The following is a 23,850-nucleotide window of genomic DNA, read 5'->3' as shown; positions in this document are numbered from 1 at the left end:
AGATGGAAGCTGTCTTCACAGTTTCACTGAGCTGTGGACCAAGGAAGATATTTTATCACCTAGTCTCACTTCTTTGAGGTGAATATACACGGAATTTTACCCCTATGTTGTCTCAACTGACTTTTTGGGGTTATAACAAGCAAGCGCTGAAAGAGATCTGTCTCACTATGTGTATCACAAAAGTTTATTAGGTAAGGTACAAACTAACAGATCTTGGTAAATATATAAAGGTGGTTCAAAAAGAGAATGAGAAAATGGCAGTAAATGGACAATTATCACTGTGGGACAAGAACATCAATGATATTCTAAAAGACTTTGTGTTGGGCCCCATATCATTCAAAACATGCATAAATTTCCTGGGAAAGAGGTGAAAAGTAAAGTGAAAATATTGGTATTACTAAGCCATTTGATATAGTGAAGACTGGGGTCAACTATGAAGGATCCAAGAAAGCATTTTAGGGGATTAGGGAAGAAAATAGCTAGGAAAATGCAGCCAGTGTAGGTAAATATAAGGTGATGTTTGTGACAAAGAATCACTTTCCCTTTTGAATTTTGAGTAAATTTTTATCAGTCAAAGAAATGATCCTGAAGTTAGACCAGAGAAAATCATTGAGATATTAGGTGAATCTCAGTAACAATAACTACTGATTTTTTAGAAATGAAGCATAGAAAAAAAAAAAGTGGACAATGGAATTGCAAAGCTGCATAAAGCATTTTGCCAACTGTCTGTACTCCAAGTACCCAGAAAACAAAATGATAGAGAGGAACTGGATAAGGTTAAAAGAAGGACAACAAAGAATATGAGAAGTATGAGACAGTGTCTTTACAAGGAATAAATAAGTAGTCAGGGACTCTTCTGCTTGAAGAAGAAATGACTGAGGGGGAAATGATAGAGCATGTAGAAAACTGATCTGTTGTTCTCTGCCCCTTGACAGCAAAGGCAGTAGTAGGCATCAAATGAAGCTGTCAGCTGTCAGGTTCAAAACATGGTTACAGATAGAGTGTGTATCACCTTGACACAAAGTATTGTGGATGATAAAAATGTAAATGGGCTTGTAGGAAGACTAGACAAATTCATGTCAGAAAAATCCATACAAACCTTTTCTGCCTCAGGAAATCTTGTAGGCTTGAAGAAGTATTACCATATGCTGTTGGGTTTTTTCTCTGGGCATTTACTTTTAGTACATGTCAGAAAAAACTCTTGTGCCAACTCAATCTTTGGTTAATCTTTTTTGATGTCCTAGTTTCAATTGTACTGTGGTGCTAAAATCTCCAAAACCTAACAAGACAGCTATGAACAAAGAATGAAGACAATAGAGGCATTTATTGAAAACAAAATAATAAAACTCATTTTCCTCTCCCTTTTGAATTGTCTTGAGGGAACTGTTTCACCTAGAGTTGTCTTCAAATCACCTTATACCTATAGGATCACTTTAGGGATAAAAATTTGTGGTCTAGTATAGGTAATCACTCTTACCCAGCCAAATTTTCAGTCACATGTATTGTATTTTAGGCATTTGAGAAATTAATGATAACCTCATATTTATGGGGCAAAGAAATCAAACATCTTCTGACTTCAACTCTAGGTGATATGAAGGAGTATAATCATAGGGAAATCACTCAGTGGTAAGCAGTGGACGTGAGGTTCAACCTGCCCTACTATTAAGAGTCAGATGTTTACACATGAGCTATATATGTCTAAATTACCACCACATTCAACAGAGACTCAAGGAATACCTCCATGAGGGGTAAGGGAATGATTCAATGAGTGGGCTATTCAGATACATAGGCCAAAGGATATCATGCCATTTTAAGTACCCAGGGGCGTTTTCTCAGACATGACAGACATTATGCTAGACCTACAACAGAGCTGTATTCTTCCGGACTCACAGCTGGAGGCTTGGCAGCACGTGGGAAAGCATCTCAAATGTTTAAGCAACTTAAACACATCCTGTGTGTTTCCCTGATAATGATATGGTCAGTCTCTACGCTTCATAAGCAGTATCAGCTGTATTTTCTTTTATTTATAGAGTAGCATAGCATAGCCTGTAATAGAATAAATGGAATAGTTCCAATTTGAGAGGAAGTTACAACAACCCTTTAGTTCAACTACCTGAGCATTTCAGGGCTGACCAAGAATGCTGAGAAAGGGCATCTCCTAATCAGTGGGGCATTGCCCCCCTGTCTAGGATGCCTTTTCCAGGGTTTACCATTCCCACACATTCTATCATCTCATCCTAGGGAGGAGAGATCAGCTCCTCCCTCTCCACTGCGCCTCCCCAAGAAGGTAGAGGGAAGAGATGGCCCCTCAGCCTCCCTTCTCCAAACTAAACAAGCCCAAAGTCCTCAGCCACTCCTCACAGGACAAGACTTCCAGTCCTTTCAGCAAAACTGCTGCCCTCTTCTCTACGCATTGAAGGAATTCAATATCCTTCTTAAATGGTGGGCCTTAGCACTCACACAGCACTCTGGGTGAGGCTGTGGCAGTGCTGAATACAGAAGGCCTCAAGCGTCTGTTCTCCCAAATTTTACTTTTGCCCAGCCTTACTCTGTCCTAGGTACAGAATCCAGCATATGGACTTGTTAGATTTCATGCTGATGCTCCAATGTATGCAGATCACCCTGCAAGACCTTTTGTCCCTCAGGGATGCCAGCAGGAGCTCCCAGTTTGGTGTTGTCAGAAAACTTCCTAATGGCATATTCCATTGTCCTGCATCCAGATTGCTGATTGAAGAGGACTGGCCCCAGAACTGAGCTCTGAGGAATGTCACTGGTCACCAGACAGATGTAGCCCCGCTCACTACAGCCCCTGTGAAGGACTCTGCCCTTCAGCCAGCCCTCCACACATCAGTTACAGTATTAGTAACAGGTGTACATTTGCACATGGATATAAAAATAGACAAACTCATAAAAACTATAATTCTAAGCATCAACAATGTACCTTTGTTTGACACAAAATCCCAATGTGATAACATAAAATTTATTTTCATATTTCAAAATTCATTGTAGATACTTTAAATATACTTAGAAGGAATGTGTAATGAAAACATTTTCTGGAAGTGAAATAAGGATCGTTGTGGTAGTTGCTGGCAGGATACAATAAACTTTAACACGCTCAAAATGAAATAAAGAGATATAAAAGCCATCTCATAATTCAGTAAGCCATTTATAATGAAATATGCATCTTTTAAATAAAGAGAATGCATTAGCAGTAGTTAATATGTGAAAATTATTCCTTTCTGTTAACCTGTTGTAAGTTATGCATGCTTATAATGTATTAATTTTTCCTGAGTCATTGACAGACAAGCCTTTAATACACTTTGAATTATCTGTTTCTGATTTAAGCCTTTCATCTTCTGCAGTTAAGTCAAGACTACATCTTGTGTAACATTTTAAAATGGAAAAATTGTTTGAAATTGATACTCCTTGTTTTTAAAATATTAAATATGAAGCTTAGAACACATTTTTTAATTATTTGTAGCAGGAAGATAGTGCAATTGTACTTTGAAAAGAAATAATATTTGTCATCAGTTTCATAGCACGAGTCCAATTTTCTATTTCTGAAGGATAAATATCATGTTGTTAAATTTTGAGATTCTGATGTCAAGATGCTCTGCTATACTTTCATTCTGATTCCTTATAAAAACACATAATATTTGCAATGTTCTTTATTTGAACATACAGTCTTCACTTGCCAAAGTAATAAAACCACATTTATAAAGCTGCCTTGAGAAACTTGGAAAACTGTATAGAAATCTGGAATATGTCACTTTTTATTAGGTGACTTTGCTGAATACACCCACAAGTTCGTGTCTCTTTTTATGGGACATTATAATTTATGGCTTTTACACTTTGCTATAGATATTGTGTATTAGCAGGACTGGAAAAGCCTTTTGTGGATTAAGGTGGATGCAGAATTTCAGGAACTGGATTTCAGGACTATATTTCTGTGATAGGATTGCCTGGAGTGGTGGATAGACAGATCTTTGTTCTGCCCAAGCCCTTGAAGTGTTGAGATGCTGTTTGTGAGGCCCCTCTTCGAAGGCTCTGCAGAGACATTTGTCTGCCAGGGCAGCTTTTGCCACTGCTTGACAAGAACGTGTCAGAATTAAGAGTGAGGAACTTGTAGGAGTACAGAGAGGGGCACATGCTACATAATATGTTACTATGTTTGTTGTATGCAAGATGTAACATTACTGAGTGAGTTGGGTTTTCATGTTATTTTCCATCGTATATTTCCTGTCTAGAGCCTGTTTTATGTGTGTCTCTGCTACAGTGGGATAAAGGGTGCAACAAGGCAAGGAGAAGAAGAAAGGCTTCATTCCTTTACATATAATTTGAGACTAAAAATCACAGATTTACTTATACAAAAGAGGTATTGCAAAGATTTATTATGCATTTTCACAGTGCTGATTTTTCAGCCCTATTACTTGTTAAACTATCCTAGACCTGATATATTACTGGTTTTATATATTTAAGTAATTTTTAATAGCAGGAGTTGCTCATAGAAAGGGCACCCTTTGTGTTCTTCACTTCTGGTTTCCTTTTATAAATTGCACCTCTGATTTTGCTCATCATATATTAAGCTGAAATTATGTCTTCCTGATTTCATTCTTCCTGCCTCAAAGGCCACAGAAGAAAATGCAGGAATTTCATAGCTTTCCTGTTGCTGAAAAGTGCACAGGGACTGATATTTGTATTTATCTTCTGTAATATATGGAATAATCAGGGAAGTAGCTTTCCTCTCAGCCTTCCCACAGTAGAAGACTTAAAATGAAATGACAGCAAGGGGATACTCAAACAATTTTGTTACCAGTTTCAGCAGTACAATATTTGCATAAGAACTTAGAATTAATTTTCATTATGACAGGGATTTGGGAAAATAATTCCACAGATTTTTATCTCTTTAGACAGCTTGGACTGGCTATATATCACTAAGTTATGAATAATGGGGTTTTTACCTACATTGCTCTTTCTAATGGAAAGATACAATAAATGCCAAAAATGCACATTTGTCTTATCTAAGTCAGTAGGTACTTGAATCTTAAAGAAGGAAGGGAATTAATGTTATTTTGTGTGGTCTTAATTATGGCATCATTTCATGCTGAACTGCCGTAACATCAGCAGTGCTGTAACAAAATTACAGTTCTATAATGGTATCTGTGTGGTGAAAGGTGGTAAAAAAGATCAGAGACTTCTTTTATTTCAAGTGATTCTTTTTTAGGGGTGGAAGAATTTGAGAAGTACAGATTAACTGAACTGATCTATAAGGCAGATGAACAATAATTTTTTGAAGGATGTGAAGGGTGTTCATCTCTAACAATAGTATATATCATAATGAGAATTAAAGATTAAAAGAAGAAGCTAAGAAAACAGGGAAGGGTGGGATTAACCTTATCCACTCTCAAAATACGTATTATGAGTCATTGACATCTACATACAGATTAATTGTTTTGATTCTACTATATTCTTTCAAAAAAAGACTCCTGGTTTCAGTTCAGTTATGCTAAGATAATAAAGTCCATTGGCAGGGAAGATAATGTGAGTCCCATCCAATCAATCTCATTAAAAATTTTATTGGTCAGTGCATCTAGTTTAAGAAGAACAAAAATGAATATGGATAACAAGTACATAAAGCTGTAAATAAACAATCTAAATTACCCTCAGAAACAGTCTTTACATGTTTTGCCCCAGCATGTGTAGGAGTGTGCAAACCTGAACCAAACCTGATGAGGAGCAGCTAAATAATTAAGTTATATGGACAGTCACTGGACAGTGTTTGAGCCTGATACAGACATGTCCAAAGATCCCTACAGACTAGAGCTGGACTCCAGAGTGTGTCCAAGTACAGTGACAAAAGAAGAGATTTTGAAGTTAGGACACTGAAAAGATCTGTAACTAACTGCACCTAATACTGATGTGGAGTCGCCTGTACCCTGTTTTCAGGTTGTGAATGGCTCCCTTAAGACCATACAAAAATTTTTTCACAACATTTCATTACTTGAGTTTGTGTAGTGAAGGATGAGAGTTTAACAGATTTCTATAAATTTCTGTTACAGATAAATTCTTCTTGATAATTTGAGGCACAGATCGGCGTGATCATAAAGAGGCAAAAACACAATTGCAACTTATAGGCCCAGTCAGGTCCTGTCTGCCCTGTCCCACAGGGTCTGATAAGGGATAAACAAGCTGGGGAAATGTCATCTTTTTGCTTGACTCAGTAAAGCACACTGAATGACTCTGTGCAACCTGGCTCAATATGTGCTAGAGAGAAAAAAAAAAGGGGGTTCATTTCATGATACATGTATATCAATCACTCCTTTTTGTCAAGATAGGTCTCTTAGTGAAGAGGTTTTACCTTTTAGAAATGGACTCAGGCTAAATCTAGCTATTTGAATAAGAAGTTCTTAACCCATTCTTTTGGATGTCTCTGATACAAAGATATTCCATTCCATTTCATTGACCTTATTTTGCAATTAGCATTCCTTACATATGCACTCTCATTAAAAAGAAACCAGATACGCATTTGGAAAATGTTAATAACTAAATGATATTTCTATTTGCTTCATTCTGAAAAGTAGATAAGGAAGAAATAGAGCTAGAGATAATTACCAAATTTCAATATTTATAGAAACCAGGCACTCCTGTAGATAATAAGACAATTCTCAATGTGCTTTGATTATGATGAAGTGCCAGTTTTCTGTAAATATTGAAATAAGGTAATTATCACTTGAACTATTTATTATTTATCTGGTTTCAAATCACAATTAATACAGTCAAATTGCCATTTTTTCACAGGAATGTGAAGCTAAAAATAAGTATTGTGTTAACCTTTTATATACTTTCTTTTTTGAAGTAGTCTGAAAAGTGTTTTACAAGATGTAATGACAGAGAATCTCTACATACATCAGGAAGGACAAATTTTTAAAGTTAGTTTTTAAGTTAAGACAGCAGGCTTCTTAAAAATGAACTATACAACAAGTATTAAATCTCTGATCTCACAAACACTTACAAAGATAAACCTATTTACCATATATGTGCACAAGTCTACTAAATAAGAGCAAAGGACATGTCCTGAGTGGTTGAGTTCTGTACTTTATATGCCTGCAATTACATTAGCCAATCTGAAAAGCATTAAGACTCTTTAAAAACAAACTGCCTTTGTTGTTCTGCTAATTTTATGTGAAGGCTGTTTCAGAACCTACAGTTTTGGAAAGACAAATTTTAATTTATCCTTAAAATAATCCAGAGTACTCGATAAATATTTATTCTCCTGCAAGTATTACTAAACACATATGTAGACATTTGCAAGAATAAGTCTTGGCTTGTACTGCGCAAGGACTATATATTAACTTTGTTCTTTAAACAGCTTTATTACAAAAATAAATAAAGTGTCGTTTTCACAGATAAAAATACACTACAGCACTCTCTAAATGTATCTATTTTCAGGATTTTTTTATAATGTATTGAGTGACACAAAGCCACATGCAGATAATAATTTGGAAACATAGTAACAAGAGAAGCATTGAAATGCAAATTAGCACACCAAACAAAAATTTCACTTATGATAAAATGATGCCTACAAAATATTAACCTTTATGTTTAGTGTCTGAGCATGCTGCACTGAGAATTATATTCTAGTAAGACAATACAGAGTACATTTATTTGGGTCCAGATCCAAAAATCTATTTTGCCCAAAGATTGGAGTAAAGTAAATATTACCTCCTTCAAGAAAGGGCAGAAGGAGGACACAAGGAACTCAGACTGGTAAGCCTCACCTTGTTCCCAGGGAAGATGATGTAGTAGATAATTTTGGAAACAATTTCCAGGCACATTAACAAAAGGAAAATCTCAAGAGTGGTCATTGTGGATTCTTCAAGTTGAAGCCATGCTTGACCAACTTAATAAACTTGTATGATGAAGTGATTGGCCTGGTAGATGAGGGGAAAGTGGTGGATGCTACTTGGACTTCAGTTAGATCTTTGACACTGTCCGCCAGGAGATGTGCACAAAGAGGCTGTTCATGTACTGGCTGGACAAGGAGACTGTGAGACAGACTGAAAAGTGACCTCGTGGCTGGGTCTGAACAGTGGTGATTGGCAGTACAAAGTCCAGTTAGAGTGGTGTTCACCAGGGGACAATACTGGGTGCAGTCCTGTGTGACATCCTTAGTGATGCAGAAGATGGGTAAGAGTGAATGCTCAGCAAGTTTGCTAATGACATCAGACTGGGAGGAGGGGCCAATTTATCAGAGACACTCACTGCCAGCCAGAGGGACTTAGACAGGATGGAGAAATAGGAACAGGAACCTCATAGAGTTCAGCAAGGAGAAGCACAAAGTCCTGCACCCGGGGAGGAACAACTCCAGGCACTGGAACAGCCAGAAGGCAGCTTGGCAGAAAAGGACCTCAGTGTCCTTCTGCCATTAGACTAAACATGAACCAGAAATGTGTCCTTGTGGCAAAGAAGGCCAACGGTATGCTGGGCTGCCTTAGCATGAGTGATGCCAGCAGGTTAAGGAAGGTGATCCTGCCCTTATACTCAGCACTGTGCAGCCACACCTGAAGTTCTGGGGTTCCCAGTGCAAGCCATGGACAAAACAAAGGCAGTCCAGCGAAGGGCCATGAAGATGATGCCAAAGAGGCTGGAATATTCCTCTGTGAATAAAGGCTGAGAGATCTGAGACTGTATAGACGAAAGAACAGGAAGAACAGAAAGCCTGTGGGTGGACCTGATTAATTTTTTCAGTGGTGCCAGTGACAGGACCAGAGGCAATGAAATCAGAAAATGCTTTTGGGTTGTGAGGCTGACTAAGAACTGCCATAGACTTCCCAGAGAGGTTGTGAAGGTATTCAGGATCTGTCTGTATAGGGTCCTGGGCAAGCATCTCTAAATGGCCCTGCTTGCGCAGGTGGGTTGGTCCAAAAGATCTCCAGAGGTCCATTCCAACCTCAACCATTCTGTGATTATGTTTCTGTAATTTTTAAGCAAGTAAAGGAACCAGTATTCTGTCATATCAGACAAAATAACAAATAGTTTCCATCCATTGAAGATCAAATGTATCTGTTTAAAAAAATATGATCGTGATCTCTTAAGATATGCTTGTTCAAACTTAACTTTGCAGCAGAAAGAAGGAATGTCTGAAGGCTAGATGTCCAGGAATGCTCTCTCAGGAAGGCGATTAGCTGTCATGGGGTCTGGAGTCCTCAGAGTGCTGCCTGTGCAGGGATTGTGCATCATCAGACTGTGTGAACTCTTCTGCACTCAACAATGCTTCATTTTTCTCAACAATATGCTACCCCTCCTCAGCTTCTGAAGAGCAGCAGTGTGGGATTCTCACCTTACTATCAGTGGGTCCCTTGAAAGCACAGTCAGATTAGTTGTGGCTACATGAGGGTTGGACATCAAACAGCCTTGATCTAGCATTTAAAGCAAAGGTGTCAGTCTAATATGCATAAAGATAACTTGAAATATTTTTCCTGTTTGTTTTCCATGAAAGTCACAAGACTTTATAAGAGAATCTTTCAGAAATAGAGCAAGACTAATTTGCCAGATAAAACCTTTCAAGTCAATAAGATATTTCATTGAAGAACACTTAAAAGTAAATATAATATGCCTACAAGCTCAGTGTCATAAGATCAATTCCCTTTGAAGAAAAACTGTGCTTTTGTTAAAATTAGGAAACTGATAGACTCTATAGCTGATTCTTATGAGATTCTTAGGACACATGCTTTGTTAGTTTCTGGCTAAATAGGGCAAGAGTTTTGATGTCACAGGTGGGATTCATGCATCTCAACACAGGCAGATAACCCCAGGCTACTCAAAAAACCAGCCCAAATCTTGTTTTATGACAGGGACACACTACTCACTCTTAAAAAAATGAATGAGTTTAAACAATGTACTGGAGAAAGAAATAGAATTCTGTGGTTATTATATGCAAGTGGTGGAAGCTTTCTTGAAAAAAAAAAAAAAAAGAAGACCAAACAAAACAAGAATCAGAGTAAAAGAATACTCTGATTATTATCACATCTTCAGCAGTTAAAAACCTGAAAGTTTAAGTGATTTATCCTAAGCATTGCAATAACATTTTAAAATAATTAACAGATTTTTAATATATACTGTATATATATTAAAAAATTATTAGGTAAGCAATCTGTGGGATGATGTGAAAAATTACATCTACAAAACAGCTTACACTTTTTTTTTATCTTCTGTCTTACAGAACAATTTTTCTAAGGCTACATGGACTCCTAATAGCTTTTCTATTTCTGCCTTGTAAATGCATGTGCCACGGCTCATAGGCATATGTTGGCATGCATGATGTTATGTACAGCTATTTAAATTTTCATAGAGGAAAAAAGAAGTATAAATATGCGTTTGTTCTGGTGGAGGTAGCATAACAGTGCTGCAAGGATGTGCACTTCAATTCCAGAAAAAAATAATGAAGAAGGGGGGTGACTCAATACTGATGAAGATGTGAGCATGCTCATGTAACAGGCAGTGTATATTAGCATTAGCTCTGCAATGCTACAAATAGGAAGCAATTCTTACTCTTGTTGAAATGGTTAAAGTCCTGGTTCCACATGGGCTGCCTACAGCTGGTGTTTGTGTCAGACCTTACCAACTTCAGACAAGGATCATAGCTGTTCACAGCATGTTTCTAACACTATAGCTTACCACAGCATGTATATTATTAAAGCACACATAGAGTATACCATACATCAGCCAGAATCAGAATCATTATTTTTACAGCAAGTTGCTTTAAGTACAGTAAGGCAAACAGGACAGGTATGAGTAATGACATTAAAGCAGATAGGTAGTGTTCTGTATTTTTTCGTATGCTTCATGGCTAAGAAATTTTGATTAAATGCCTCTGCAATTATTTCAAGGCTTAGAGATGTCTATCTGCTTTTCTTTTTTTTTTTTTTTTTTTTTCTATCTGCTTTTCTTTTCAAGTGTCTATCTGCTTAGAAAATGCAAAGCTTAAGAATCTGTAGAATAGTACCATACTGTGACTTGGGAGTTTCCATAACACTGAGGAGAAAGGATATTTTTTTAACAAAGTATCCCCAAGTTACAGATTATTTAGATGGATCCAAGCTGCTGAATTTACATTACTTCCATTTGCCAGATGTATACTTGACCTTTTGTGTTTGTTCATGTGCATATATTACATCCAAAAATATTAATTTTTCTAAGCATTCACATGAGGCAAGTGTAATAGGCAATATTTCTCTGGGTTCACTCATAGGCACCAGAGAAACTTTCTGGCTCAGTTCCCTCCTTTCTACATTAACAAATCTAGGCACGACCATACATATTGGCCTAAGAAGTAAAAAGGCTGCTCTCTTTTCCCTGTTTGTAGGTGAGGAAGAGAGCAGGATAAGGCAGATTCAACGTGCACCATCTGATGGAGCTGACTGAGCAGGCAGTCTTGCTACAGACAGACTGCAGAAGAGATATGTATATGATCTGCAAATTAAATTTCTTTAAAAGAGTGGTTGTGTCTCTATAGCAGCATCAACTTGAAAATTAAAGCAGAAATAGCTATTGATAAGCAAATCTTACATCAAAATTTTCTGCCTCTAATTTATTGCAACAGAAATGTTGTAGACATTGTATCCTATATTTTTAATATAAAATAAATTTTACTTATTGATTTTTCAACGTTATTTTATAATTGTATGAGTTCTTTTTTTTCCAGAATAAATGTGTGGTAAGGAATCAGAAATTTTCTCATTGCTTTCTTCACTGAAGACACGTTAATTTGAATTGCTTGTGCCTTGGCTTTGTATTTTTTCTGCATAATAATTCAGTGAATCAATGGACCTATGTATCTTTACTGAGAATTTAAAAATTCAGTCCCATTGAATCAGGTGATTTCTTCCTTGCAACCTTCTCTTTAGCCTATGCACACTGTGACAGTTAGGGGCCACACTAGCAATTTGTCTATTCAGACCATGCTGTCTAAAAAGGGAGTAATACCTCCAAAAGGGAGTATAATTTTTTCTGAAAAAGCCACACATATAGTCCAGAACACTTATAACAAAACTTTGAGCTGACTTTTAGAAATAGTTAGTAAAAGCAGAAAGCTAATTTGTGGATTCTTAGAGGTAATTATATGTACTCAAATACCTACTGAACTACAAAAATGCAGCTGTCGAGAAAGCTGAAGGAGGTAATAGTAATAATACAAACAGAGTAAGGCACAGAAGAATGGCGCGGTAAAGAATTCAGAGAGAAAAACCATTTTTGATGTTCCTCTTAAACCCTTCTAGGGAACCTTCATGCTTTCATTATCTGCCTGAAATGACTGCACACAAATGCAGGCTGCATGGGGAATAAACAAGAAGAGCTACAGATCTGTGTGAGGCGGAATTGCAGAGACATGTTGGGATAGCTCAGGTGACTGGGGGCCATATACTTTCATCCATACTGCCATGGATGACCATATACTTTCTAAAGAGAGCTTGTCATGAGGTGAGGTGGTAGAGTTGCTCTTTATATCAGAGAACAACTGGAATGCTCTACCCAGGCACAGATGAAGGAGATAAAGCTTACGGGTAAGAATTAAAGGACGTCCTAAGAAATAAGGGTGACAACTTTTGTGGGTTTTCACTGCAGTCCAGCTGATCAGGAGGAGGAGGTTGATGAGGCTTTCTGTGGACAGCTGGAATTCGCTTTGTGTTCATGGGCCCTGGTTCTCCTGGGGGACATCAACCCCTCTCATATTTGTTGGAGGGACAAAAAGGTTTGACACTCAGGAAATTCCTGCAGATCACTGAAGAAAACTTTTTGGTACAAGTGGTAAAGGCACCAGTGAGGAGAGGTGTGTTGCTGGGTCTTATTCCAACAAGCCAGGAGGGACTGGTTGAAGATGTGGAGATTGAGACAGTCCTGGCTATTGTGACCATGAGGTGGTGGAACTCAGGATCCTGCTTGGAGGAAGCCAAGCAATAGCTGGGACTAGATACCGACATTTACAGAGAGCTGGCTTGGTCTCTTCAGAGATCTACCCAGAGGAATCCTGTGTGCTAGGGCTCTAGAAGAGAAACGGAGCCACGAGAGCTGGTCATTATTTAGGCACCATTTCCTCCAAGATCAGGACCAGTGTATCCCAATGATCAAGAAATGAAGCAAAGGGGGCAGGAGACCTTTATGGATGAATAGGGAACTTCTAGTCAATCTCAAACAGAAGAAAACAATTTATGGGATGTGGGAAACAGGAAACACCATGTGTGAGGAATATTGAGCACTGTCAGAATATGCAGGGATATGATGAGGAAGACCAAGGCCCACTTGGAATAGAGTCTGGCAGAGGACATCAAAGACAGGAAGAAGGACTTCTACAAGAACATCAGCAGTAAAAGGAAGATTGAGGAAAATGCAGGGCTGCTGCTGAATCATGTGGGCGTTCTGGTAAGGGAGGATACAAGAAGGCAGAATTACTGAGTACCTTCTTTGCCTCAGTCTTTACTGCTGAGCTCAGCCCTCATGAATCCCAGATCTCATAGGTAAGAGAAGAAGGCTGGAGAAAAGAAGACTGCCCCGTGGTTGTAGGGTTTGTCTTATGGGTTGGCTAGGCAGACTAAACATCCATATATCCATGGGCCCTGATAGGATGCACCCATGGCTGCTAAAGGAGCGGGCAGATGTTTCTGTGCAGCTCACCATCATCTTTGAAAAATCATGGAGAATGGGAGAAGTACCTAATGAATAGAGGAAGGCCAATGTCATCTCCAAAAAGGGCAAGAAGGAGGATACTGAGCAGTCATTGTCACCCCCATCCCTGAAAAAGTGATTGAGCAGATCATTCTGAAGGTCATTACCAAGGATGAGGAAAAGAAAGTCATTGGAGTAGCCAGCATGCATTCAGGAAGGGGAAATCATGCTGACCAATCTCATAGCTTTTTATGGTAACATGGCAGGATGGGTCAACAAAGACAGAGCAGTGCATGTTGTCTGCCTTGATTTCAGCAAGGCTTATGACATTGTCTCCCACAACATCCTCATAAGTAAGCTAGGAAGTTTGGTTTAGATGGACAGTGAGGTGGACTGGGAACTGGCTAAATGGCAGAGCTCAGAGGGCTGTGATCTGTGGAGTAGGATTTTGTTGGAGTCTTTTAGTCACCTGCATTCCCCAGGGATAAATACTGGGCAAGGGTAGGATCCTGCACCTGGGAAAGGATAACCCCAAGTGCCAGTACGGGTTGGGGGCTGTCCTCCTAGAGAGCAGCTCTGCAGAGAAGGACCTGGGAGTCCTGGTGGATGACAAGTTAGCAATTAATTGGCAGTGTGGTCTTCTGGCCAGGAAGGCCAGAGGTGTCCTGGGATACATTGGGAAGAGTGTGGCTGGCAGATCCAGGGAGATGATCCTGCCCCTCTACTCAGCCCTAGTGAGGCCACATCTGGAGTGCTGTGTCCAGTTCTGGTGATCCTCAATACAAGAGAGAAAAAGAACTACTGGAGAGGGTCTATTGGAGACCACAAAGATGATGAGAGGTCTGGAGCATCTCTTATGAGGAGAGACTGAAGGAGCTGGGCCTGTTTAGTCTAGAGAAGAGAAAACTGAGAGAGGATCTCATCAATGCACATAAATATCTCAAAGGTGTGTGCCAAAGGATGGTGCCAGACTCTTTTTAGTGGCAACCAGCAACAGGATGAGGGACAATGGCCATGAACTAAAACAAAAGTCTCATTTCAAATGAGGAAAAAATTTTTTAGATTGAGGGTGGAAGAACACTGGAATAGGCTGCCAAGCCTCTGTGGGTCACCGAGTCTTCCTCTCTGGACATATTCAGAACCGCCCTGGATGCATTCCTGTGTCTCCTGCTCTAGGTGACCCTGCCTTGGCAGAGGTTTTGGACTGGATGATCTCCAGAGCTCTCTTCCAATCCTAACAATGATGTGATTCTGTGTTAATATATTAAAATGAAAAACAATAGAGTTCTGTGTGTCTTGACAGCTTTAATTTTATTACAAGGTTAAAGGCAGCCAAAATCCCATTTGAAATTTTACATATATGGCCAGGAGGTTGTAACCAAAACATTTCCCTTGGATAACTCATGTATGTGAAGAAAGATCAATGGAGATGTATAGCTCATTTTCTGAGCTGGTGCTTGCTGTGGTCTGTTTGGCATCTCCTATAAAATTCTAATTGTAAATCAAATTTTTCCAATAGTGAGTTCAGTTGCCTAAGAATAGGTTTTGAGTGAAATTTTAGAGATTCTAGGGTGTCCACATGGCTTCCATCTGTATCCCTGGAAGAATATAAAAGCAAGTTCATAGTCACCACAGGAGAAAATTAAAATGGCAACTGGCTATTTTCAAGCTTATTTAGCCCTATTTAATACTTATGAAAAAGAAACCAAATACCAGGAGCTTCTTAGATACACATAGACATTTCTCATCCTATATTGTGTGGAGCATATTCTCTTTCTACATCCCTTACTTTGATTTACATAAATTTCTGGAAGTGTCATGCCCAAACTCTAGACCATGTCTAATAACTTGGGCATCTCCTAAACAGAATTGTCCTAGGCATCATAGCTGTATTGATAATATAGGTAAGCGGTTTGAAACATGGTATAAATAATAAACAGTTTCCTTGAAATTTAGCCTGCTAGTTCTAACAGTTGAATTAGCCAAAAATGTAAATATAGTCCTGCTTCCCTCAAGGTAAAATAGGGTATATTATAAAATCTACTTATTCCCATGTGATTTGTATGAAAAAAATTAAATTAAGTTTGTCAATGTCATAATGTTTTTTATATTTATAATTTGCATACATCTTGAGGACATTTCAGAGAGGTGAAAAAATATATGCAAATACCATTCCTAACAGTCAAAAAGGAAAGACAGACAATTCTAGAGACTCAGAATAGAAAATTATTGTAGAAGTTATTAACTCTTTCTTCATTCATCTAAATGGGAGCCTGAAGGATCAACTCCTTGAGACTAGTCCTGGCCCCTTTAGTCATGTCTGTAGTCATATATAAAAGAGGAAGGAGGAACATCAAGCAGGGATTCTGAAAAAGTTCCTGGCTTAGTCCTGGTCCTTCTCATCATGCTTTGGGCAACACTTCAGGCACAGTTCAAGGGAATCTATTTGGCATACACTAGCATCTATGGGCAGTTTTGGTCAAAGCTGGTATCCTGGCACCATTGCCAGTCTTCCAACACCATTATAGCATTCTTTGCAACTTCAGCTGTTCCAATGTCTCATGCCATGTCCAGAACACCCCTCACATGTCTACTCTGCCCGCAGTTTCATGTTGTGAAAAATCTCACTGTGGCAAGCTGCAGGAGAATATTCTTATTCCCTTATTTAAAACAGTACACACAAATGATAATTGTAATTTTTGGAGTCAGAGGCAGTCCAGAGCTAGATGCTATGAATGGAGAACACAAAAAATGTGATTTTCTTCCATCTTCAAGAAAAAAACTCATGTGCTTTATCCATCAAATGCTCTTAATCCCCTCCTTTACCTTCCAGGCTACTCTATTCTTGATAAAGCAGACCATTTATATCATGCTTGTTCTCCTTGTTTATAATGCAAATTGGAACACGTGTGCTGCACTGATTTCAGACCTTGTGAAGGTGTTTGCAAGGCTGTGTCCAAAATTACTGCTATCATTTCTTCCCAAAAAGCTCATTTGAAGCTGTACCTTCTACAGATGGTTTGATTTGGTCCCTGAACTATTTCAACAAAGAACATGTCTATTCATAATATCTCAGGTTTCTATTTGGAGAATAAATGCATACAGATATCTATTAAAAATTAGTAACAGAAATACTGTATCTTATCATCACAATTGTTTTTAAAATATAGACGTGCTCTTCTTCCCCTTTTGCCTTCATAATATCTCTCTTCCTATTAATATATTTATTTCTTTAAGAAACATAACTTTTCTTGAAGTTTCATACATTTAATTCCAAAATATATCTATGTGGGGACAACACTGTCAACCTTTCTAATTGGATTTTTATGAAAGAATAAACATACTACACTGAAAGAGGCAAGACATAGATTGTACTTTGAAATTCTTCCAACACTCATTTTATTCCCTTAGTTTCCTCTGAAATCTTCTCTTCATGAGCATATCAATATAAGTAATCCTGTTACACTGAGTACGGTGCATGCATGGCAATCACATCATTGTCTCACTTCCATTTGAGATTTCTTAATCTGAATTAAATCTGAAACTTAATTGAAAAGAATGTTCCCACTTTAATTCTCTTCTAATATCAAATGCTACTTTTGTCTTTGATTTTTTTCCCACAAAAACCTTTCAATAAACAAAAAAAAGGGTTTTGGTTTGTTTGTTTCTTTCTTTTTAAGTGAAATGGATGGTGTTTGTTAAATTTTAAAGACAGAATTTTACTTACTTTATGCATACACTGTCAGATTTGACTGACAAAACATTATTTGAAAGAAGGTTGTAATATAATGAAATAATTACTGTTGGAGATTCAAATGGAGATGGGATGAAGAAGCATGCCAAACACTTTTTTTTTGTTGATCAAAAATCAGATAAATATATATTTCTTCTTTGGAATTTCTGTGCACTTTGAAGCACTGGGGTTGTTGCTATGTTCTTTTATTGTCACACTGTTGCAGTTTTACAAAACTTTACCAGAGATTCGACTGCTCATTTGTTTTGCAAGACTTTCTGATAAGAGAATGGTTCTGCAGGGTAAGTAACAGCAGGAACTGGTTTTTTATTTGTGAAGTTCCACTCCCTTGCCAGAACAGATTGAACTTCAAAGCCTGACTAAAACCACCATACACAGTTTATTTGTTTGCCAAATATAAAAAATAAAAGCCAGAGCTAGGGTTGCTACAGTGGTATTTCAAATAAATGATAGTGACAGCCAAGTATTTGTCAAAGGCTGAATATGCTTTTTATCAGCCAAACAATTTCTCAGTTCCTGAAGTTAGTAATTGATCGCTAACTTAACTGCTTTATTGATGCTCAAACTGTCACATTGTATCCAGAGCTCAAGAAAAAAAAAGAATTCATATTTGTGGATCTATTCCCGCTTTTAATTTTTTTTTAATACTCAGTGTTTTTAATGGTTGCCTAATCATAAATTCTAGTCAGACTCCTTTAATTGGTTTTTGACCTACATTCTATTAAGGGCCTGATTAGCAATTCTCTAATCAAAGTTGCAAAACATTCTTCTTTGTGTTCAATAATTTAGATATCCATGTGGGAGTTCTATTGTTGCTCTTAGTCTCACTGTGAATTTAGTTCATTCTGTGCATGTAGTCTTGAGATTCACTTGAGAAAAAATAATTTCAAACTCAAAAACCCCTTAATACATCCAAGAATTCAAAGAGTCTCTAAACTGTACTTTTTCATTGTTAAAGACACCTACAAATTGAATCACTGTGTATTTTGCTAATTAGCAAAATGGCATATTTGTTCTACCAGAAGCTCCCAGGACCAAGTCTTAGGATGATTACTTTTAACCATGTGGCCAGAGTGCTTTTGGAGCTATCAAGATGTTAATAGGCAAGTTTAGGAAGGTTGTTCCCCTTCATGAACAAGGCAGAGAAGATGACATAAAATGCCTCCCTTTAGCACTGTCCTTCTCTAGTGCCAGGAAAACAGGAGCTAGATGTGGAAATATTTCCTGGCCACAAAATACTGCAGCATTATGATTAAAGGTCTATAAGGCCAAATGTCTGCCCAAAATCCATTGACCTGTAAATTACATCATTCCTGTAGCCTCCAAAAAACAAGAGAGTGATATGGACATCTTCAAGACCAAGGAGTCTTTTCCCAGAGGAACAAAAGTCCTTTCAGAGAGGTAGAGATTAAAGTACAGGTGAGGACAAAGGAAGAGGTCTGAAAAGCAGCTCATTGGTCTTAACAGGCCTCAGTGACTTCTGCCCTATTGTGTACTTCTTGGTCATCCTAGTCTTCCTATATCAGGCATCCTACCATGGCAAGATTCCTCTTCTTACCCTCCAGCCTTTTTCCTTTGTCCTTCATCCACACAGAAAATTGCTGGCTTGTTTCACAAGTGTTTTATACTTAGGGAACTATTTCAAAACACATCTCAGTTGAGTTGCAGCTTATTCCCCGTTCAAATTAAACACAGACAAGAGTTATATATCTGATCACCATTCTCTTGGTGATTCATTCAAACAGTTGGACAAAGACTTTCGCAAGTAGTTGGAAAAAAAAAACCCAAAACCCATTGTGGCCGCCTACACTGTCCCTGAGTATACTGAAAAATAGATTTTGGATAAACATTTTATCAAAATATGCACAAGGCTAAACCCAGTGTATTTTAACTAGTTTGCTGATGACCTTAGCCACCTGGTGAATTAAAGTAATACAGAAATCTTGGAATTACCTAATGAGCATTCTAATACTAAAGATGAGGGAACAAGCTCCCTTGTTGATAAACCTGTGACATATTCTTCACAGCCAGGGAACTTTATGTATCAGAGTAGACTTTTTAAGGAATAGAAAATCTACCTTACATGCATATTTAGTCTGATGCATGATGCTTTGCCAGGCAGTTTTTCCTCAGGGAACTGTGTTGAAATCCATTATAAATATTCAGTTTCTGACATGTCTGCAGATAAATTAATACAATCCAGTAGATAATTCCTTTTTTGCAAAAATCAGACAAAGTAGTTCCATCACCAAGAAGACACGGAAGTGTTTTTAAAATATATGCCTCCTAAATGGTACGTGACCAGCAGCAAAATGCAATTGAATCTCTTGTAAACAGATACTAGGAAAGAACATGAAAGTTGAAGAGATTTTGTGTGCTTAATTGCTTTATAGTCCTAATTTTCTGCAAAGTTTAAAAGTGTAATGAGTTTCTTCTCTTTGTGTACTTTTGTACGCAAACATACATATCTACTATTATGAAAGTGCATTTGGTCCTTAATGCCATTTCTCTGCACTATGAGAGAAGCAAAATTTGTAATATTCTTAACAAAACTAAAACTCACATCTTGCTTGACTTCAAGGGTTATAATGCTATTTACAGATTCAACAAGGATACAAAATAAATACAATATGAAATTAAGCGTCAATCCTAAACTCAGCAGAAAGATATAAAATAATAAAATAATTTAATAAAATTTAGACCCTATCAGGTAGGCATTATCAACACAAAGCCTATCAGGAAGTTGTTTGAATGTTTATACTAAAGTCCTAAATTGCATGCAAATGATAGAAACTGTTAGAGAATACAAGTGAAAAACCCAGCATGACATGTACTTTTATTTCAAGGTTATAAAATCTACCCATCTATGTACCATAATCACTGTGTCTACAATAAATTAGATGCCATAAAATTTAAACTAAAGTGCACATTATGGTTTCTGAAGCTAATGAAGGATCTGGGAAACTTCAGAGACCACACGCAAAAATTGCCAAGAAATCACTGGGGGTCTTAAACTACAGGAGGAAGTGAACAGTAATTGCTTAAAATCTTTATCTAAATGTTTAGCTAAGATAAATGATCAAGACTACATGCTCAGAGGACATTTCTGCCTGTTGAGTTTAAAGGGAGTTTTAGATACCAACAGAGCAGGGCATGATCACTTCGGAATAGCAACAGTAATGACACATTCTATGAAATTACATACTGAGAAAACACTTATTTCAATTTTATTTGTCAAGTTCCAGTTTTGCATATGAATGTTATTGAACTCTTCACAATGTAACCTTTCACGGAAGAAGGTTTCAATATTTTCAAACCCTAGAAACACAAAAATGAACAAAAACCATTTACCAACAAGAAAGATGAGCATCTGAATTACACAGTGGAATGTGACTTTATGGAGTTAAATGTTAGATATTTTGGGAAAAAAACCAAAACATCTCCCCAAACCAAAACACCAGAAAAAGATACTTATTTTCTTACTTATGATTGTGCCAAAATAATGATTCTCCCATTTTTCTTATGCATTATTTTATGAGGAACTAAATTATAAAACATTCAGATTTTGAAAAGATTAGTTGCTCTTTGAATGAATACAGAGAATATATATCTTCATCTGTATGACAATATATTCTTTATTCATCCTAAATTTCCAGTAAATATTGTAACAAATTGATGGTAAATTTGTAAAGATGCAATGAGTTTTAATCTATTTCTGATTCTGTTTTGGAAGTATATTACTGCTTTTATAGATGGAGAGATGACAGAAGAAAAAGAGATAAGGTAGGTATAATATAGCACAGATCATCCTATCTTGAGACATGATTGCCACTTGCAGCATTACCTTTGTGAGGGCAGATGGTATCGTTATTGATCATTGTTGAAATTATACACATATTTCATTGGGTTCTCCAAGAGCTCAATATCTAATATTATTCCTCTGTTTTACCTGAAAAATGGTGGACTTAGTGGGTAATGGCATCCTTGGTAGTATTTATGTCAGAAATGGTACAAACTCATTTAAAGTTCAGACATGCTTCCAAACCTGGCCAGTTAGAGACATCATCCCCAGAGCTTCTGAAAAATGACAGCTGGGAATTCACCCCTTGTAAGTTAGCCAGTGCTGCCTGATATCCCTGTTTGAGACTGTGATAGACAATCCAGCTGCCATGTTACATCTGCTTCCAGCGTGTGGGCTGTTTTCCAATGGAAGTATGTCTAGATCACAAAATCATAGAATGATTTGGGCTGGAAGGGACCTTAAAGATCATCTAGTTTCAACCCTCAGGTCACAGGCAGGAAAATCTTCCACTAGTTCAGGTTAATCAAGTGCAAGCTGATCCTGAACACTTTTAGTGACTGGGCATTCACCTGTTCCAGTGTCCCATCGTCCTTATCATAAAATAATGTCTTACCTTTGTCCATTCTAAACATATCCTCATTCGTTTTAAAACCCCTGCCCATTCTCCTATCACTATGCTCCATGACAGAGTCCTTCTCCCTCTTACCTGTGGGTCTCTTTAATGTACTGGAAGGTTGCCATCAGGTCTCCTCAGCACCGTCTCTTTAGACTGAACAAACCTAAATTCTCCAGTCTGTCTTCATAGGGCTGATGTTCCAACCCCTGATGACCTTTCTTATCGTCCTCTGGACCCAGTTGAGCAGGTCCTTGTCTTATCCTGCTGGCCCTGGAGCTGGATGCAGTACTCCAGGTGGATGGTCACAAGAGCAGAGTAGAAGGGGAGAAGCTCCTTCCTTGACCTGATGGCTGCTTTTCTTTTCATGCGGCCCAGGATATGACTTGCCTTTTGGGATGTGAGCACACATTTCTGGCTTATACTCAGTTTTTATTGCCAAGCCCTTCTCTTCAGGGTTGCTGTCAATTCTGGCATCACTCAGCCTTTTTTCATGTTTGTGAATCTCTAAGCCAGGAGCAGGACTCTGTACTTGACCTTACTGAACCCCATGAGGTTTAAACAGGCCCACCTCTCAAGTCTGCCCAGGTCCTCCTCAATGGCATTTATTTTATGTATGATGTCCACTGTTGTGATAAAACTTTTATCTTTACTCGTTTTTAAAATTTTATTTTAGAGAGATTGAATATTCTTTACTTTTCCCTTCTGCTCCTCTTCAGGCATTCAAAACCTGCTTGGCAGATTCACTCTTTAAAAGGGAAAATGTTGACGTCTATTCTAAATGAGAAAAATCTAGGGTTATGAATTTGGGAAAGAGAAGTTCATTTATTATTTATATTAAAACTAGGTGACTGGTCTCTGAAAATCAGTGTGTGAAGAGTAATACCATGAAAATGTATTAGAACTAGTGCTTGGGGAAGCAAAAATGCTTTGTTGTTATTTTGTTTTAGAATTAATAACTGGACTTTCACAAAAACTGAGGGAACAAAGTATTTACTGCTCAGTCCAGCTATTTCACTTCTGCCCTGGTACTGCAATTCCCATTGATTTAGCAAGAAAAGCTGTCAAATTTCATATAAGGACAGAAATGAAGAACAAAAATCTTCTAGCTTTCAGGAAGATTAAATCATAACTCTGCTTGGACTGGTTTTTAGTTCCACCTATTTGACACTAATGGCTATGATTTCTGAACTCCCAATAGTCCAGATGGGGTACCTTATACTGCTGGGATGAAATTGAAGATTAAGTCTATTTGCAGAAATTTTTACTTCTTGGGATTGGTAAGCACTACATTTATCACAAATCACACACAGACCATATTGGGTTTTTTTCCTTTGCTTCAAATATTTTTCCATAAAATTTGCATCTCTTGAACTCTAAAAAGAAGACATCAGCATCATGTGTTTAAGTGAGATTAAAAAAAAGAGATATCATCAAAATTCTGAACTAACTGTCTAAAGGTCTGTTTATAGTTTGATGAAATCAATATTGGATTTATTATAATGGCACAATGAGAACATTTCCCACTGCAGTGTCACAGTTTACATCATAAAGTGAGATCAGAGAGAGCAAATGGGAAAAGAATTATGAGAAATTTACCTTATTTACCTTAATACCTTAACTAATGCTTTATATTTTTTATTGCAGATCGAACAGCTGTGAAAAAGCCATTTAAATTAAAAGAATTTGGATTCCCTGCATAATGAAATTAATTTCCTTGTGATTAAAAGAAAATGTATTAGATAACTGTTGCTCAGAATTACCAACACTAGTTCTCTGAGCAATTTTGTATTTCAAATCTAGTATTTATGAGTTTATATCAGCACACTCTTCTTAATTTTGATAATTATTTAAGTCACTGAAAGATATGCTTTCTTATGTTGTTTCATAAAATGTTATCTTTTTTTTATCTCAGTGTATACAAACTTTTTGACAATAAGGTATGAGTCCTCCATGCTAGATGCCCTATACAGGTAAGTGGAAAAATGTCCAAAGTAATGTCTTGCCTAATTAAAGTTT

The 23,850-nt window shown here is 37.5% G+C and overlaps 1 protein-coding gene across 5 annotated transcripts in view; it reads right to left on the bottom strand.

Moving 5' to 3' along the window:
• GPC5 (glypican 5) overlaps positions 1–23,850 on the bottom strand; it is a 588,801-nt gene that overhangs the window by 101,991 nt on the left and 462,960 nt on the right. Inside the window, exon 8 of one of the 5 annotated variants that reach the window (XM_054271915.1) lies at positions 15,040–15,260. The exons of the other annotated variants lie outside the window; for them this stretch is intronic. Within the exon in view, the coding sequence (XP_054127890.1) occupies positions 15,229–15,260 (32 nt within the window). The 3' untranslated portion in view covers positions 15,040–15,228. Of the gene's footprint in view, positions 1–15,039; positions 15,261–23,850 lie in introns of those variants that run through there. 5 annotated transcript variants of the gene reach the window in all.

Source organism: Melozone crissalis, unplaced genomic scaffold (genome assembly GCF_028551555.1).
Source record: "Melozone crissalis strain CALT ecotype California unplaced genomic scaffold, PUWL_Pcris_2 ptg000013l_1, whole genome shotgun sequence".
Classification (NCBI taxonomy): Eukaryota; Metazoa; Chordata; class Aves; order Passeriformes; family Passerellidae; genus Melozone; species Melozone crissalis.
Note: the sequence above shows the minus strand (reverse complement) of the source record. Positions and strands in the feature narration are given on the sequence as shown.